The sequence below is a fragment of the Gekko japonicus genome, unplaced genomic scaffold (assembly GCF_001447785.1).
Source record: "Gekko japonicus isolate JY-2015 unplaced genomic scaffold, Gekko_japonicus_V1.1 scaffold724, whole genome shotgun sequence".
In the NCBI taxonomy this organism is placed as follows: Eukaryota; Metazoa; Chordata; class Lepidosauria; order Squamata; family Gekkonidae; genus Gekko; species Gekko japonicus.
Window position 1 is genome coordinate 538,759 of NW_015164688.1, and position 18,607 is coordinate 557,365.

The 18,607-nt window shown below is 41.2% G+C and overlaps 1 protein-coding gene across 1 annotated transcript in view; it reads left to right on the forward strand.

Annotated features, from left to right (window-relative positions):
• The window catches only part of LOC107108841 (neuronal PAS domain-containing protein 3-like), a 566,078-nt gene that overhangs the window by 507,534 nt on the left and 39,937 nt on the right, over positions 1 to 18,607 (forward strand). Inside the window, 2 exon segments of the mRNA XM_015409362.1 lie at positions 12,544 to 12,737; positions 17,148 to 17,254. Coding sequence (XP_015264848.1) covers positions 12,544 to 12,737; positions 17,148 to 17,254 — 301 coding nt within the window.

Consider the following 18,607-nt stretch of genomic DNA (forward strand, 5'->3'; position numbering starts at 1 on the left):
GGGAACCTTCTTTTATATATATAGGCTAGGGAAAAGGGTTGTTGTGGAAATAAATACAACGACCTCTAGAAAGAGGCTCTGGGCAGTTGCCACGGCCTTGGACACTCAGTGTCAATTTGCTGTGGCGACCTCAGCACGGTATAATGACACTGAGTCTACCATTTTCTCCAGAGGAACTGATCTCTGCTACCTAAAGAACAGTTGTAATTTTGAGTGATCTCAAGCCCTCACCTGGAGATTGGCAACGATGGTTCCCCAGAAGGGTATGGTTGGTTTGGAGGGTGGAGTCTATGCTTTGTACCTGTCCAAGGTCCCACGCCTCCTGAAACCTCACCCTCTCCAGGCTCCATCCCTCACATCTCCAGGAATTTCCCACCTGGAGTTTGCAACCCTAGGTCCTTCCCAGCCAATCATCAACCTACCTTTATTTCTCCCTAACTCTTCAGCTTTCCACCCCCCACACACCTGCAGCCTCTCCCGTGCTCTGAAGCCCTGATTGCCACATCACATTGGCTGTCATACGGGAGCCACCTCAGCAACATATAAGGATACAGAGCCCACCATTTTCACCAGGGGAACTGATCTCTGCCATCTGGAAAGCGGTTGTAATTCTGAGTGATCTCCAGCCCTCACCTGGAGATTGGACAAATTTTCCTCAGAACAGCAAACTGTTTAGAATGTTAGAGGCAAAAGCCAATAAAGTCACATATGCAAACAACCTCTGTGTTCCAAGGCAAAGGCCAATGAGGCTGCATATGCAAATAACCTCTGTGTTCTGACTGGCTATGGGGGGGGGGAGAACAGCAAACTGTTTAGAATGTTGGAGGCGAGACTCAAGCAATGCAGCCAGTGGATAGGGACAGATTCTGAGTGACACACCAGGGCGCCAACCAATTCCGGAGCATGTGGAATGTTCTAGAGAAGTGCCACCACCATTCAGCTTTTATATATAAGGGAGATGTGTATGTTAGCTTTAAATGGGAATCATCTTAAGCCATGTCAATAATGCAATGAAATCCGGGGTCCTTAATCTTTTCTGCCATGAGATGACACCATAATAACCTGACATTAGATTTCAGTTCAGACTTGTAAAGCAGCAGCGCAGTAAGAAGATATCCAAGTATAAATCTGTTCATCTTTAATCCTTCTACAAATGGTCAGTTCTGGAGGCCTTATCAAAGAGATCTTTTTTCTACCTTAAACCTGTTTATTCTAAATTGATCTCTGCCTGATCTCATTTAATGCATTGATATTTGGTTTTTAAAGCTATGCTACACAAACATCTTATTCTGGAGAAATCCTGTATACTGCCATCTTACAACTCCAGAATAAGTGCACTATATTTTCCTATGACATATAAAAAAGACACTTGGAAAACTCTCTCAAATTGATTATTCAAATTTCTTACATGTAACTATTCTATATACACTCTGAGGAGAGCAATGTTATGTTCTAAACCAAGAATTGTAAACATTGATCTTTTTCTTATGTAGGCCTATATTAAATTGAGATACTTTCTCCTTGTTTGTTGCCACACTTCAGTTCCTGGTGTCAGTTTACATTTGGCTGCTGCTTGAGCATATTAAAGTGTTGCTCCTTCTTGTGATGTTCTTGCCAAGAGCTCTCCTGAAGCAATCTGCATTTTTTTGTGTGCCAAAAGCTTTTTTAAAAAAATGTTAAACCAATTTTTCTTGGCTATTCCAGGTTGTGCTATATTATTTTCAATTTTGTTTTATTTCTTAACCATTTTTAAATTATTGGTAAGCTGGAAATGCTTATTTATAGTTTTTTAGAATATGAAAAAATAATTCATAGATGGCAGATTTGTTCTGTAGTGTGCCACATAGCAAAGGTGTTCAGTGGGATTTTAGAATAAAAACTGGCATGTAACATTACCAACAGCATGCATACATTGCGGGTTTTTAAAAGAGATCTGATTTGATTTGCAGCTCTGATGGTGAAGAAGAATTATTATGCTGGTCCCAAATGTAGTGAGTGATATAATACACAAAATGGTGTGAGTTATGTTTCTGTGGCAATATCTATCCTATTAGGATGTCATAAATCCAAGTTTTGCTATGTGGGTTCAATTTCTGTAACACCAATTCTGTATCATTGTTTATTTGCAGAAAGTGAGATTGTTTGTTTGTAAATTTGATTTATAGGAAACAGGAAAGGAAACCCATATTTCAGAACTGATTAATCATGTAGCCAGTGGGTTGTATTCTTCAAAGGTAAACTGAGAATGGGAAATTGTAAAAAGAAAATTAGGGCTTGAACCTGCAACCTATCCTTAAATAGGTTACCCCATCAGGATTAAGGCACACATTTATAATCTGAAAGAAAGAAATAGGCTATAAAATACGTATTTTCAATGCAGATGACAATATTGCTCCAGTATTATGCTATAAACTAGAAAGCTACTGTGGAACGTAAACTGGATAGATTGGGTTGAGGAAGTCTGAGTACAGCATTCCACTCATCCATTAAAAAGTGCCCTGGGTGCCCTTGGAGGGGTAACTATCTCTCAGCCAAAGTTATTTATAGGTCCCAAACTCTTCCCTTCCAATCCATGATTCCCTTATGGGCTCTGACCCCTCTAAATCTTGGAGGACCTTCAGTTCAGAAGAAAAACCCTTTCTTTGTTCAAATAAATTCCCATCCCTCTTGGATTTTAGTCATCAAAAGAAGCAAATCATCCAACAATTTGTAATATCTTGGAAAAGAGGCAAGAAAATATGGTAAAGTAATCTGTGCTCCCTGAACCCCTTCCCCTCACACTTTCCGGCAAGTAGAGTAGCATACTCCCTGCTTACAATATGAGTCAGGCATGGAACTGAATAAACAACTTATTGCCACCAGAAGAACTTTGTATTACACGTTTGTCAGTTCCCATGCTTCCCGGGCATGCAGGGGCCGTATTCCAATTGCGACCACAGCACATGTGAAGAAGAGGCTTCTGCCTTACCCGCTTCATTTTTGCGAACTGAAACAGCCCAGGGAGCGGCTACTTGTTTCATCATTACAAAAGCTATGAATGCAATGCACAACTTAATGCGATCCAACTGCTTTGTGTTGTGAAAGAACACTCTGAAATTCTTGTTTAAAATATATGTCTAAAATATTCCAGTACTGCTCCATTATAATTCCCCACCTCACAAATTGTCATTTAAAACATCTAATTTCAGTTCAAGCATCCTAACATAAGAGATGGAGTATCTGAAAAAACTGAAATTGATACTGACTAGTTTTTTGTTTGTTTGTTTAATTTCTGGTGCGTATTAGGGTTCCCAACACTGCCTTGGCAAATGCTAGAAGATTTGGGTGGTGCTTGGAGAGGGCAGAGTTTGGGGTGGATGTGATCTCACTTCCAGGTGGTAGTCTAGGTTGCCTTCCCTAGTCTGGGGGAAACTGGGAGAAATTCCTAGGAATTGATTGGAGGTCGGAACATGGGGCTGGGGGCTGGAAATTCCCCACCCCTCAAGAGTAAATGGGAGGACCAATTTGTGTACATCTGTTACCTTATCTAGGACTAGCCTGCTACCCGTACTTCACTACAGTATTTAAGTTCTGTAAATCCAGTTATAATACTGATGTGAAGTTTGAAATATGACATTTGTTGTAGGAATTCTAATGGAGAAGATTGTGGTGTAAGAAAGGAAGTGAGACATATGTACTCCCCCCCCCCACCGAAGGACCTCTCTCTAGATCACATTGGTGGTTCTGCCTTCAGGTGCTAGGATCACCAGGCTGCTTGGTGAGCTCACTCTGGAACAGGCCACATAGAACTGTCCATTTAAGAAGCAATTGTCTGTTAAGTCCACTCCTGCTACTTTCCACGAAAGTGATGGCCTCTCTACTTGTGTTCCTGGATTGTTTGGGTCATATGGAGACTGTGTTGTTCTGAGCACCTCAGGGTGATCTTGCTGGTACTTGTCCTGTGCAGCTCAGTACACTGCAGGAGTACTATGTGAAAATGTCTTTGCTGCATTCCTAAGTTGCCTCCTCCTTGTAGCATTGGTGTATCTGGCTCAGCGTTTGCCAGGAGCTTTCTTGGGGGCAGTAAGAGGTGAGAGGTGTGAGGGGGAATTGGTGTGAGGGAGTGGTGATGTGGTGGACATTTCTTCAGGTTCATGAGGGAGGCACGCATCGAAATGGCTCCTAGAAATGACCTTTACTATATCCCCATAAACATTCATACCCTGGCCCTGCTCCTACACCTGACAGACACCGGCCTGTCTGGTGTTGGGGGGGATTGTATTTAAAGGCATTGGGAAGGTTGGGCCAGCAGCAGTGCTAAGGCAATCCTGCTGAGTGAACCTCCTCGGCTACTATAAGCATCCCAGCTCCTCTCCTACACCTGACAGGCAGCTGCCTGTCCAGTGTAGGAGGAGGAGGGAGGAGGAGTATTAGAAGCCACTGTGGAGGTGGGGCTGCACCTGACACAACTGCCTTGTGGCTTTACGCACCCTGCAACCACTGCTGCACTTGAAAGACAACTGCCTGTTAGGTGTAGGAGGTGTTGGAAGCCATCCCACTTCCTCTCCTACACTTGACAGGCAGCTTCCTGTCCAGTGTAGGAGGGGGAGGGGGGAAGAGTATTAGAAGCCACTGTGGAGGCAAGGCTGGCAGGATCACTAAGGTGTTACTGCTGGGGCAGGCTCCCTTGTGGCTTTAAGCACCCTGCAACCACTGCTGCACCTGACAGACAACCACCTGTTAGGTGTAGAAGGTGGGGGGAGTATGTTGGAAGCCATCCCACCTCCTCTCCTACACCTGACAGGCAGCTGCCTGTCCAGTGTAGGACGGGGAGGGGGGAGGAGTATTAGAAGTCACTGTGGAGGTGGGGCTGCACCTGACAGACAACCGTCTGTTAGGCGTAGGAGGTGGGGGGAGTGTGTTGGAAGCCATCAGAGAGGCTGGGCCAGCAGCTTTGCTTCACCTCACAGGTTGTTGTTGGCCACTCCTGATTTCCTCAACCGATTAGCTCTCTGCAGTCCCCTGTAACTTTTGGGGTTTTTTTTCATCTCAGAACACTGAGCTCTGCAGCTGACCAATTAGAGAGTGGGGGGTACAGAGAGGCAGCTGCATGGCAGCCACATGGGAATCAACATTTTCCCCCTTTTGACCCACTTAGGGGTTGAATTTATAAAAATCCCTTAGCGAGCACCTATGCCACGGTGGGAGCACTCTCCCCAAAACTGGTGTTTCTAGGTTTGGTTTGGCCTGGGCATAGATTTTACGGTGAGAGGACTTTCTTTTATATATATAGGTCTAACATGCTGATAGGCACTTTTGATAGATGATGGCATTTAGTGGATCTGATGGACACTCAGGTGAAAGAAATCTTGGTAGCCATCATGATGGAGTGGCTAGAGTGTCAGACTAGGATTTGGGAGACCCAGCTTCAAATCCTGAATCGTCTTTGGAACCTTGCTGGTGACCTTGGGCCAGTCATGCACTCTCAGCCTTGTAGTAAGAATGAAGCGGAGGAGAGGAGAACCACAACAAAGCCTCATGCTTGGGTTCATGCTTATAAAAGTGTAAGAGAGAAACAGCGAGGGCGTGCTTAGTTGAGAATATCTCTATCCAGTGAGATTTCAAGAATTTTCCTCCTACCTGCACATTGACTGAATAAAAGGAGAGGATTCTGATTTTTATGTATTAATTTAATAAGCATGCATTCTCAAAATATAGATACACAGGCAAGAGTTAACGAAAACAGTAACAGAATAATTCCATCATTATTCAAAGTGATCAAATTTTTAGATCTTCCAAATCTTAAGATTTCATACAAATAAATACATCCAAGTCTTTACCGTGGTTAGTTCCATACACTACAGGACATTTTTCCATTGTAAAACAACTTAGTCATTTCCTTAGACACAGACTGTGGCAAATAAAATGCAAGTCTATGATCAGGCAGGCAAAAAGGGAATATGAGGAGCATATAGCAAAAAACATAAATAAAACTTTCTTCAAATACATTAGAAGCAGGAAACCAGCCAGGGAGGCAGTGGGGCTCTTGGATGACCAAGGAGTAAAAGGAGTACTAAAGGATGATAGGCAAATGGCTGAGAAGCTGAATGTATTTTTTGCCTCTGTCTTCACTGTGGAAGATGAGAATTGCTTGCCCACTCCAGAACCAGTCCCAGATGGCATACATCTGAGAGTTCTGAAAGAACTCAAATGTGAACTTGTGGATCTCCTGACAAAAATATGTAATCTTTCATTAAAATCTGCCTCCATTCCTGAGAACTGGAAGGTAGCTAATGTCACTCCCATCTTTAAAAAGGTTTCCAGAGGAAATCCGGGAAATTACAGGCTAGTCAGTCTGACGTCGATACCGGGTAAGTTGGTGGAAACTGTTATTAAGGAAAGAATTAGTAGGCACATTGATGAACAAAACCGATTGAGGAAGACGCAGCATGGGTTCTGTAAGGGAAGATCTTCTCTCACTAACCTGTTAATGTTCTTTGAGGGAATGAACAAACCTGTTAGTGTTCTTTGAGGGAGTGAACAAACATGTGGACAAGGGGGACCCAATAGATGTTGTTCACCTTGACTTCCAGAAAGCTTTTGATAAAGTTCCTCATCAAAAGCTCCTAAGTAAGCTCAATAGTCACGGGATAAAAGGACAAGTCCTCTTGTAGATAAAAAACTGGCTAATTAATAGGAAACAGAGAGTGAGTATAAATGGGCTATTTTCTCAGTGGAGGGTGGTAAGCAGTGGGGTACCACAGGGATCAGTACTCAGTCCGATGCTTTTTAACTTGTTTATTAATGATTTGGAGTTGGGAGTAAGCAGTGAAGTGGCTAAATTTGTGGATCACACAAAGTTGTCCAGGGTGGTGAGAATTAGGGAGGATTGTGAGGCACTCCAATGGGATCTGTCAAGGATGGGTAATTGGGCATCAACGTGGCAAATGGGGTTCAGTGTGGCCAAGTGCAAAGTGATGCACATTGGAGCCAAAAATCTTAACTATAAAAACACATTGATTGGGTCCGATTGGGTCCCAATCTTCCCTTCCCTTGTTTCCACAGTTTGGCAAATGCTAATCTAACTGCTGTCACCACATACATTACAATCATACAAAATTGTACTGGAATAATTGTGACATAACTTTAGCAGGCATAATTCTGATTTTTAAAAAACTAAGTAGCTATTTTCAGGTGGATAGCTGTGTTGGTTTGAAGCAGCAGACCAAAGTTTGAGTCCAGTGGCACCTTTAATATCAACAAAGTTTTATTCACGGTATAAGCTTCGGTGCGCATACACACTTGATTAAAACTTTGTTGGTCTTAAAGGTGCCACTGGACTCAAACTGTGTTGAGTCTAGCTTTTGTTATCAAACTTTAATTCCTATAATAGCCTGCTGTTGGCAGCAGAGAGTCAACCATATTTGTGAAAGGGAATGAGTGGCATAAAAGTGGAGAGGTCCACTCCTTAATCATCTAGCAACTTAAGACCTGGGCTAGCAGAGTGTTATGTCCGCTGAGCGCCACTAGGTGACAGCGTATTTTACAGGAGCTAGGATCCCAAGAGACAATAGGGGCTAGGATCCTGAAACCTCTACTGGTCACCAATGGGAACATTGGCGGGATGTTTAAACCCACCAATGGGACCTGTGGGTGGTCCACAGATACTGTACATAGTTGGCCTCCGGCCGGTATTGTTATTGTTATGTTGTGTGCTAGTAAACATGAGCTGAATATCACTATGTTTCCTCATCATTCGATGCGTTAAACCCACTACACAACACAAAGTAAATTGCTCATTCTCTGTGATAAAAAGGACCGGAGTGGTCATTTTACCTCAAGTATGTTTCCTGGGACTAACAGTTCCTGTGACTAACAACAGTGCACATGAAAGCTTACATCTTGAATGAAACTGTGTTGATCTTAAATGTGCTACTGAACTCAGACTTTGTTCTAGGATCTCAGGTGCATCACTTACTGAGCCTACTCCGGTGGGGAGGGCGGGGTATAAATCAAATAAATAAATACTGCCTGATTCTTTTAACTGGAGAAGCCAGAGATTAAATCTGGCATTTTCTGCATCCAAAGATTGTATTCTACTGCTGAAGTACAGCCATTTCTCCAGTGTGTAAGTGCAGGGTAAATACACAGAACTTGGATGTGTGAGTTTGCTCCTCTGGTCTCACCCAGGCTTAAATACCTATATGAGGAAATGAAACAGTCCAGTTCTTATGCACCTAGCAGACATGTTCTTGATCTGACTAGCAATGTTTTGAATGTGGGTTGAAAAGTTTGCTCTTTTAGCTAGTAACTTAGGTGGTGGAGGATATAGGGATTTTGTATTTTTGATGAAGCTCCAAAGGTCTGTATTTTTTTTTAAAAAAAATTCTGTGAGTTAACTTTAGGAGCAAATTAATCTATGGAAACTGCTCGTTTTATGGTACAGAGCAAAGCTGTGTGCTTGTCACCAAAAACTGACTGAGGAAGCATATGGCAGGCAAAAGATATATATTTGTCCAAGAAATGCAGCTTGCTTGCATTCCCACACTCCTCATAAACTGTGTTTACATGCACAGTCAACATCTTGCACATTCGTTTTTGTATCAGAGGGGAAAAAATAAAAGACAAACTATGATTCTCTCAATATGTTTGTATCAGGTGGAGTTAATTGAAAATTCTTTCTAACTAGGGAATGAAGTATTTCAGTACAAAAATTTGTAATGATACACATTCTGCTTTTGCATAACATTACACAGATGTTCTTCCATGAAATACTGTATAGTTAACTTAGAGTTAATATGCATATTGGATGTGTTCACATGTAAGGGTTTTTTAGCTGGATAGTACCATGACCAATTAAACTACAAAGTTCTGGTTATGTGTGGCTTTCAGCCTTCCAAATTTACAAAAAAATGTAAGCATGGCATGAAAGTCACACCGTCGTTTTTCGTGGACACTGTCAGATGTGGTTGTGAGCTAGGTAAATTGATTATGCTGTATATAAAAATATGCTGATTCCACTCTTAGAAAAATTATGTAAACTATAAAAAAAATTAACACAAGGTTTGAAAATTTGCAGTATTCCTTTGCACTTTGAAAAAGCCAAAAAGTGTGGAGGAGAGTTTGAATGAAATGGTGATGGAAGCAGTTCTAGATATGGGAATAATTTCTAGTTTAGCTTGTTTATCAAGTCAATGGAAATCTCTCATATGTGCCCATGTGTTTCAGAGTGCCTCCAAATCAGAACCTGTAAAGAGAAGACTACATAACTGGATTTCCATCTCAGTTTTAAGTCTTCGCACTGTGGGTATGCAGTCAGATTTCAGGTTCCATTCAATGCAAGTTAGATGCAGTGAATCTCACTGAAATCAATACCACTGAAGGATTTGCCTGTGCAATCCAGTTCCACAGAGGACAGTAGGATTTAGGGTTTTGCATCAGGACTCAGCTGCAGAATCGGAAGAAGAAAGGAATAAGCACTTGTTCAAAATCCAAATATGTTTGATACTAAGTAATAAGTGATAAACACTGTTTTCAGCAGTAGATTAGTAGACTTTAAATATGGCCTAGTCTAAAGTTTTACCCCTTGGAGTAATACAAACTTCAAACACACAGGAACTCTTCATGAAACAATGTTTTGGGTTGTTTATTTACTACAAGATTATTTATCATGTAATTTCTAGTTGGCCATTAAACAGCAGTATACTTCCAAGTATATACAGATTTTTTTCCGCCATAAAGCTGAATCCTGATAAAATAAGACAGATAATGATAAATAAGCCTTTGAGTAAGCCTAGCTGGAAGGGGCAAAATATACTATTAATATCCCTCCTGCAAAGTTAAATCTTTTAGCAATTTCTTCATTAGCTAACGAGGTCTCACAAAAATGGGGTTTTTAAATGGTGTTCTTGCATCCTTGCCTCTAGAAATAGCTTAAAATATTCATAAGAAATGTTATCTGAAGGTGCATTAAGTTTCAGCAAAAAAATTCCTCAATTATATGTGATCATATACCCACAAGCAAAATGGGTAAAGCATCCAGATAGTCATCAGTATGTCTACAACCTACCAGCTATAGTGCAAAATGGGGAGGGACACTGGAGAATGTATGTGTGTTTTTTTAAAAAAAAAAAAGTTATACAGAAATAGCTGAATTTGACATAAGCTGAATTATCTTTGACAATGGGAGTGCTTGATCGCTTAAAGACTTGCTAATGGAATATGGAGCTTTCCATCTCCTAGTCAACATTAATAACCTGTGCAGATTAATAGTAACCAGTTTCTCTTGGTTATTGCTGTGCCTTGGCAAAAATTATTAGGGGAGGAAATGTCTGTCTCTTGAAAAATCCCTATTGCAGTTGGCATTGATAGCATATCTATTATAATCTCATCATAAAGGTCCTTGATTGGATGAACTAGAAAGATTAAACTCTCTTCCCAAAGCAGTCTCTCCAGCTAAACGCAAAGATATGGAAGAGGTACTTAAGTACTGATGATACCTTACAATTTAATAAGGTAAACTGGTCACCCTCATGCCTGTGTATACAAGATTCCAGACTTCAAGGCTATCAGCTTTTTCTTAATATTTCCATTCCCCCCCTCAACAACATATTTTTACTTGCCCTCAATAAGTTTCCGGTTTCTCTATGGCATTATGAGCATTTCTTTTCAGGGGAGAGATGGAATATAAGTGTGCCAAACAAATAAATATGCATTTAATCAGGTCTGAGTAGAGCTGTGATCACAAATAGTTAAGTTTCCAATTCAGAATCCCAGCACCTGGGCAGGACCAGAGAACAAACGCTGGTAATGCAAGGGATAAAATAAGGCTGCCAACTCTGGACTGGGAAATATCTGGAGATTTGGGGGGTGGCGCCTAGGAAGGGCAGGAGGGGAGGGACCTCTGTGCCATAGAGTCTACCTTCCAAAGCAGCCATTTTATCCAAGGGAACTGATCTCTGTAACATGGAGACCAGCTGTAATTTCAGGAGATCTCCAGACACCACTTGTAGACTGGCAACCATAGAATAAGACCTATCCAGATCTGATGAGTTAGTGAGAGCCTGGTAAACAGAAATGTTTACCTAAGTTACATGCTGTTGGATAATCAGACAAACTCTGTGTTGTCAAGTAGATCTGCAGTGGCATCTGACTACTGAAGTAATGCAGTACAATTGATTGCAAAAGACAGACACCTGTAGAATGAATGAAAACCTCCATAGGATGTAAGCCAATGAGACCAGCCACAGATTTCAGAATAAGCCAAAAGCCTAATATGCATATTGGTGGCATTCTACAAGAAAAGGCTGCCAGTTCACTGACAGGCCTTGTGCTACCTGCTAATCTCTTATTTATCAACCCCATTTTGTAGATGATGGAGAGACAAACAACTAGCTCCTTGGGGTTTTTTTAACTCTTAGTACCATTCACAAAGCTTTTCCTCATTTTTGTACCTAAGTCCCACAAACAGCAAATGCCATGTATACAAGCAGAGACCCAGAGACTCTTCCTACTGGCTGGCTGACATACTTTTGCCAGAAGGTGGGAGGCCTAATGGCACATCCTCAACTAAGTCAGTGTTGGGGCATTCTTTGGGCACCATTTTCACTATTCCCATCCTCACTGTCCACTGCCATATTATATTGCTGCCAGCAGCTGCCACTGGAATTGGGCTGAAAAATTATATAGGTGGCTACTACAGTTTCTGCAAAGTATGACAATGGGCACTACTGTGACTTTCTCCATTGTGTGCTCCCCTTCCCATCAAAGTCAGAGAGCGGTATTTTTCTGATAGGCAGAAGGCTAAACAAAACAAAGCAAAACTGGGAAGGCTGTCCCCCCCCCCCCTTTTTGGTCCATTGGCTGCCCTTCAAATAACTGCTGCCGGAACCTATGTCTAGTAAAGCTTGAGAGAATGGAACAAATGCTGCCTCATTGCCTACACAATGCATGAAGTGCAATTAATGTTGGGGTAGCCCCAACAAGGTATTATTGTTGAATACATGCTCATCAGTTGCTGGCTCATGCATCTCATATCAATAGTGCCGGAAGACATTTAAGAATGCAAAAAAGCATCACTGGAGTATGAATTACTGGCAGTTAAGTTAAAGAATGCCCTGGCAATGTTTCAGAACCACTGTTATGCATGTTGCTTAATTTAATCCCCAAAATATTTTAAAATTAGGGTACCATTTCATCTGTCATCATTTGTAGATTTATTTTTTTCAGTCCATCTCTTGGTTTTCCAGTTTGCCCTAAAAAAAGCAGTAACTAATTAACTAAATAAATGAGATCAATAACCAAGGCCATGCCAAATTTTAGATTTGATGAACGTGAAGCATTTGGCTATTATGTTCTTCTTTTCTTCTTTCCTAGCGTGAGGACATTCAGGACATGTTGACAGCCAATATTAATAAGCTTAAGACTAATACTGGCGGGGGCCAGATACAATTCTGGCAGAGTTAAGTGCTCTTTACAATAATCATGCTGTCCTTTAAAAGGATTGCTTTCATATTTGTATCATGCATTTACTGAGATTTCCTTTTACTGTCTGTTGTTTTGCAGGTGATTCATATAACAGGAAGGTTACGCCTGAGAGTCTCGCTGTCCCATGGGCGGACAGTCCCTAGCCAAATCATGGGGCTTGTAGTTGTTGCTCATGCTTTGCCCCCTCCTACGATCAATGAAGTCAGAATCGACTGCCACATGTTTGTTACGCGAGTAAACATGGACCTCAATATCATATACTGTGAAAATAGGTACAGCATTTTGGCTTTTTGTTTTTTTCAGTATTGCACATTTTAAATATCCTATCACAATAAAAGTATTGAAGGACATTGGTTTATCGTGATGATAATTAGTCCTGTTATATGTAGTATTTCTTATTCAGTTGTCTGTTGTTACACAGAGAAAGGATGAAGCTCATTCTGAGATTTGGAAAACTACACCGGAGACTGCCTAGGGGAAAACTCACAATCTGAATAACTGCTTTTCTGACTGCAAAACTACAGTAGTAACCTCTGGATCAGTAGTTCCCACAATGGAATTCTGGAACTCTTGAATGTATACCACAAGATTCTAATACAAACTGCCTTCTCTATAGCAATATCTGCACCACACTCAAATATTCACATAGACATACATCTTTTACAAAGGACACACCTGGAGCAATGAATTATCTTACTCTGAGGGTCTATCAGTCATGCATGTGTGTCTCATAACTTTTTTCTCAGGGATTTTCCAACATTAGGTAGTTCTCAGATGGCTTTGTTTCAGTGTGGTAAAGTTTGTGGTGCAAGGTGACAAAGGCTGTTAATTCTAGACATTTTTGGCACTGGCCATACAGTGTCAGAGACTTTTCAAATCCAAATAAGTTGTCTTTAATCAGCTGCAGTTAGATGACAGCTCCCCCCCCCCCGAGAAATGTATTAAGTAATTCTACTTGCAGTGGGGCTTAAGAGATTGGAGTGCATATGGTATCGTTTGGAAAAGCTGTACTTTCTATTAATTGACTAGACTTAAAAGCAACAAACCTAAAAGTCAGCTGTCCTAGCTGTGCTCAATATTATTGTGGAAAACAGTATTATTGCAGTTGGAGAACAGAAATTTAGCCAAGACACTGTGAGTTAGGTGATAGTCTGCTATGCCAATAGTACAGGAATAGCAATTGGTGGGAGTCACAAGCAACAAAAATGTAAAAACATTAATTTCTTGTTTGGCTAGCTGGTGTGGGCTCATTTATGTGTTATTGAATAACTCGTGTTATTGAATAACTCCTTGCTGCTGCATAACAATCTTACCCATATGGTGCAATCCATGGATTTTGTCCCTGGTGAAATCTGTGCTCTCCAAAGGGTATCTGTGACTTGGAGATCTCACCATGGGTGAAGTATGCTTCATATTTACTGATTCCTAGTAATTAATAAGACAGATAATATAAACTTGTTCAGATATATCTGAACAAATCACAGAGCAGTATAATGGTTACTATGCCTATCATAGCTAACGGAAAATGGAACTGGGAAATCAATTTGCTGCATCCAGACAGACCAGCAATGAATTAGCAGTACTCATTGTAATTAATGAAAACACATGCTCAGGAACTACACACATGATGAAAGGCTGCACAGTATTATGCATGCTTCAGAGGTGATATCTTAAAACTTTCTAGACTACAGCATTAATCTTTCTAATAAATTAGCAATCCAAGGGTATTACTAATTCTGCCTCATATTTCCTATTAGCAAACTGCTGATCACTTTGACAGGTGAGGTAAAGAAAGGTCCCAAGTTTTCGGGTGACCCTGTGGCACACCTTCCCTTAGGCCAGGGCAACTGGGAACCTCAAGGCAGCAGGTTTGAAGACTCTCTTACTGGTGATTTCAAGCCACTCACGCCCTCCCAGAGAACCTGAAGCGATTCACTGTCAAGGCTGCTGTAGTCCCTTTGTCTACATAGTCATGCCTTGGTTGCCATATCTCAGTCATGCTACAGGAGGACAATACAGTGTGACAAATAAATGACAATTGACTGTCAAATATAAAGTAAGAATGTTTCCTTAGTTCTTAAAGAGTGTCTCCTCTTCAGGTCTGTATTTCAGTTAATTTACAAAGCAGCCTCCTGTTATATTGAGTGCTGATACTTTCAGGGTTTGGGGTTTTTTTTAGTACCTTTTGCTGTCTGGCTCCTTGACTCTGCTGTAGCCTGAAAGTGATAAAGATCTTGATGCTTTATAGAATGCATTATAATAATTCATGCCTCTACTATTATCTCATACAATATAGAGAAATTAGTATAACTTTTATATATAGAATAATTAAGGGGTAGAGGAAAAAACTGTTCAGTTCGTTTCAGCTACAAAAAATCCCCAAGGATCCATTTTTTTCAGCACTTGACTGCAGCAAGATGATAGGCAGCTGGGATTGATCTGCCTTTAGTAGCCATTTATGGCAAAGTTGTGGTCAGTTTCTATCCACGAAGTCATAAATAAGTCGTGTCACCAGCCAGTGGAGCAGGTGAGCGAATTTTCACTCTGGTGTGCCTTAAGCTCTCTGCCACAAGGCTCTTTGTTATTTAGTCTGCTGCAGATAAACACACCTATGCTCGGGCGGATCCAGGACAGAGAGACATCCTACCTGCAATTATGCCCATGCTACATTTTTAGCAGGCCATCAGGAAACAACATTGTTATGGTCTCTGTGAAAACAAGAGAATGTTTTCCAAGTTCTCCTCCACTTCTGCCATGCAACACCTCCAAGTTGGTCCCTATTCAAAAAACATCCATTGTAATCTAGCAAATATAAACTCTCCACAGCCTACTGGAAACAAACTCCCTTGAAAAAACCTCCATTAAAACTACTTCATTAGGGAGATTTCTTGTCAAAACCTGAGAATCTGAGAGGTATTTCTGTAATTTGCTCTCTTAAAAATTTGCTCTCTTAAAAAAATGCATGTAGTTCTTACTGTACCTAAGTGGGAGTAGCCCTTTACCAGTAATTCCTGCACTCTAATATATGCACCTTGTTTGAAATATGATAGCTCTTCTGTAAGAAGTGTTCCCTCTAAGCTGTGTGTGTGAGCAGTCACTCATTAACACAGGAAGCCCCGCTCAGCAGCAATCTGGAGCCACACAGGGTCTTGCACTGCCCATTTTCAGATTACAGCAGTTATATTCTGCTCAGGATGTGAACTGCTCCTCTCAGTAAGGAAAAAAAAATTAGAGGGAACATTGTAAGACCTCTCTGCTTTGGAAAAGACCTTACAAAGTGCTCCCTTTTGAACCCTAATGGCTACCAGTTTGTACTTCGGAAGAAACAAATATAATTCTATATAAAGCATGGAAATAGATGCTGTCTTCTAAACAAAAATAAAAATGCTTGTGCAGACTGGGCTGGTTCATCCAATGTGTTTTTCAGTTCGGGGGACTTTTTTTTTTTTACACAACTGATGCCCGAGGACATTGACATCTGGACAATCAATGACAGAAACATCTCCTTACATAGAGAGACTGAGCAGAGCATACAGCAGGAAGAGCTGCTGAAAGGATTTAGAAGTTTCTGTGTCGAGGAAACCACAAAGTCCCAGTTGAAAGGGCCAGGAGTGAAAGCTGAGCTCCCAGCAGAGTAAGACTAAAAAAGATAACACCCCCAGGCATCTGTATGTCTCCGCATTTAAATGATATCGCTTGAAATGCCCGTTTGGACTTTGTGCCAGGAAACTGTTGAAGAGGCTTTTTCATGAATATACCCAATAGAAGACCAATCTGTTGAAATGAAAGGTGTCTCTAATCATTTAGCATAAGCATAGCATGTTCTCATTTTACTATGTAACCTTGAATTATCTTGCTCTTTTAATGAGGAGCTTTGTCTTTTAAGGAATTATATTCTCTTAGCGACTGTTGTATGAGTGGTGCAGGCTTGCTGCAAACTGGCTTCTGCATTTATTTGAATGGGCAGATTTCAGCAGCTTTCCTTGTGAAAAACACAATCTCCGTTTGCTATGATGCCTTGTGTTTACACACTAGTGTTCTGTAGCAGCAAGATTTATTGACTAGGCAAATGAATTTCCCCCCTACATGTCTGTTTTAATACCGAGGCAGAATTATGCATTATGTGTAGCTCTGGAGTTTTCCCAATTTCTTTCTACAGCAAGCACCATGAAGGTTATGATTCAAAGGAAACTGTAGATGGGGGGGGGGGAAATTTAGTTCCTTCTCGTTGCACTGTTTGCCCACCAAAGATCACCAGCACCAAGCTGTTTGTACCCCCACTGGAGAAATTTAGAGGTTTTATTTTTTTTTTCTTTTCTCCCAGTGCTGAAAAAGCAGCTTGGGATAGTACTTTTCAGTAAGGAAAGAATTAAATAGCTGATCTCCCCATATTCTGGTCTCCTTGTGGCTGCATTTCACTAAAGAAAAATAGCAAAAAAAACCCAATCACAGAGCTACATGTAATGTGTAGCTGCACCCTTATGAGTTTGTGTATCTGCAAAATAAGTGGATGGGACAGTGAGTGCTGATTATTTACACTACCACAGCAAGATAATGCAGAACTGGATGTACAAAAATGGCTTTACAGGCAGATACATTTTTGGGATTAGGACAGAATTCATTTGACTGCTCCTGTATTTTTTCCCCTTCTGGTTTATAGGTTCTATTTTTTTGCTTTATAGGATTAGTGATTATATGGATCTGACTCCTGTAGACATCGTAGGGAAGAGATGTTACCACTTCATTCATGCTGAAGATGTGGAGGGGATCAGGCACAGTCACTTAGATCGTAAGTATCCTGGGTCTTGTCAAAATCATCTGGCCCTCCAACTGCTCTTGCACTGTAGATTCCTTTTTGGTTTCTTCTGTGACTGATTCAGGTGTAACATGCATACTTTCTTCAGTCACTTAAGATTGTCAGTGAGTGTTTGGATCTCAGTCTAGTGAATTTGAATCACACTGAATTTGCATTTGTGGTTGCACAGCAGGTAATTTGAGACATCTGCATGAAAGTTGAACTCAAAAGCATGCCAATCTTGTGAAACGAAAGGTATCGCTTGAGGAGTGTATTGGGAAACCAAGGACCCTCCAAAAGGCCTATGTTACTTCCTGCCTATTTCACTTACTGCATCACTTTCAGCTCACAAGATGTGATGCCACTTTCTGTCCGTCTTTGTAATCCTGCCTCTCTATTTGTGGTGGCTGAGTAAGGGGGTTCTGGGTTGACCGCTCTGGTGGTCAGGAGAGTGCAGGGTCCAAATTAACTTTCTTGTTGAGCAAAGCTGTGAGCAAAGTGGCTATTTCCTCTTCTTCGCGAAGAAGAGACCATTTTGCAAGGAAGAGCCTGGTCTACCCTCTGGATATGCCCTGTGGCTGGATCCAGGCTAAATTTTCTAGTAGCAGAATAGAACTTCCTTTCCTCCCCCCTCCTGCTGCAACCAACTTATCTCACATGATGCAGTTGCAGGAAAACAGGGGATACTGGAGGAATGAGCGGAGGTGGGGGCTGCAGTGGGAAGGGAAACCCCTGGTCATTTCAAGCACTTGTGGCTAGTCATTCAGTATAAACATAGCATGTTCTTCTTTTACAGTTTAAATGTAAATTATCTTCTTCCTTTAATGATTAGTAGGCCTAAAACCACTATTGCCAGTGAGGGGGATTGAGATGGTCTCTAACAAAACCCTTTTTTAAAAGGCTCTGAAAGAGCTTAAGATATGAATATTGTCCACCCTGAGTCAACTAGTAGTCTATCCCGTCCCTCACTTTGTTTCCAGCAGTTGCCAAATACAGAGCTGTTATGACTCTCACAAGCAGTGCATGATGCGCTCATTCCCAGTGCCTCTGAACTTGAAGGCTTGGTTCTTGCTAGGGCTGTAAGTATTTAATCAGTAGATTGTCAGGTCTTGAAGGAACTCACTCCCAACAACACTCTCTTGGCAGTGATTTGTTTATTGAGAGGTTAAAAGGTCTCAAAGCATAGACGAATCTGTGTCAGAACTGACTCCCTTGGTGCCAGTTCCCATATTATACATAATTTAAACAACCCCCCCAGTGACCAGTCCAATCACATCCAGACATCCAGCCTGCCAAATCTACTGTGCTTCGTTAACCCTCCCGCAGCACCTGCAAGCATATGGTTAC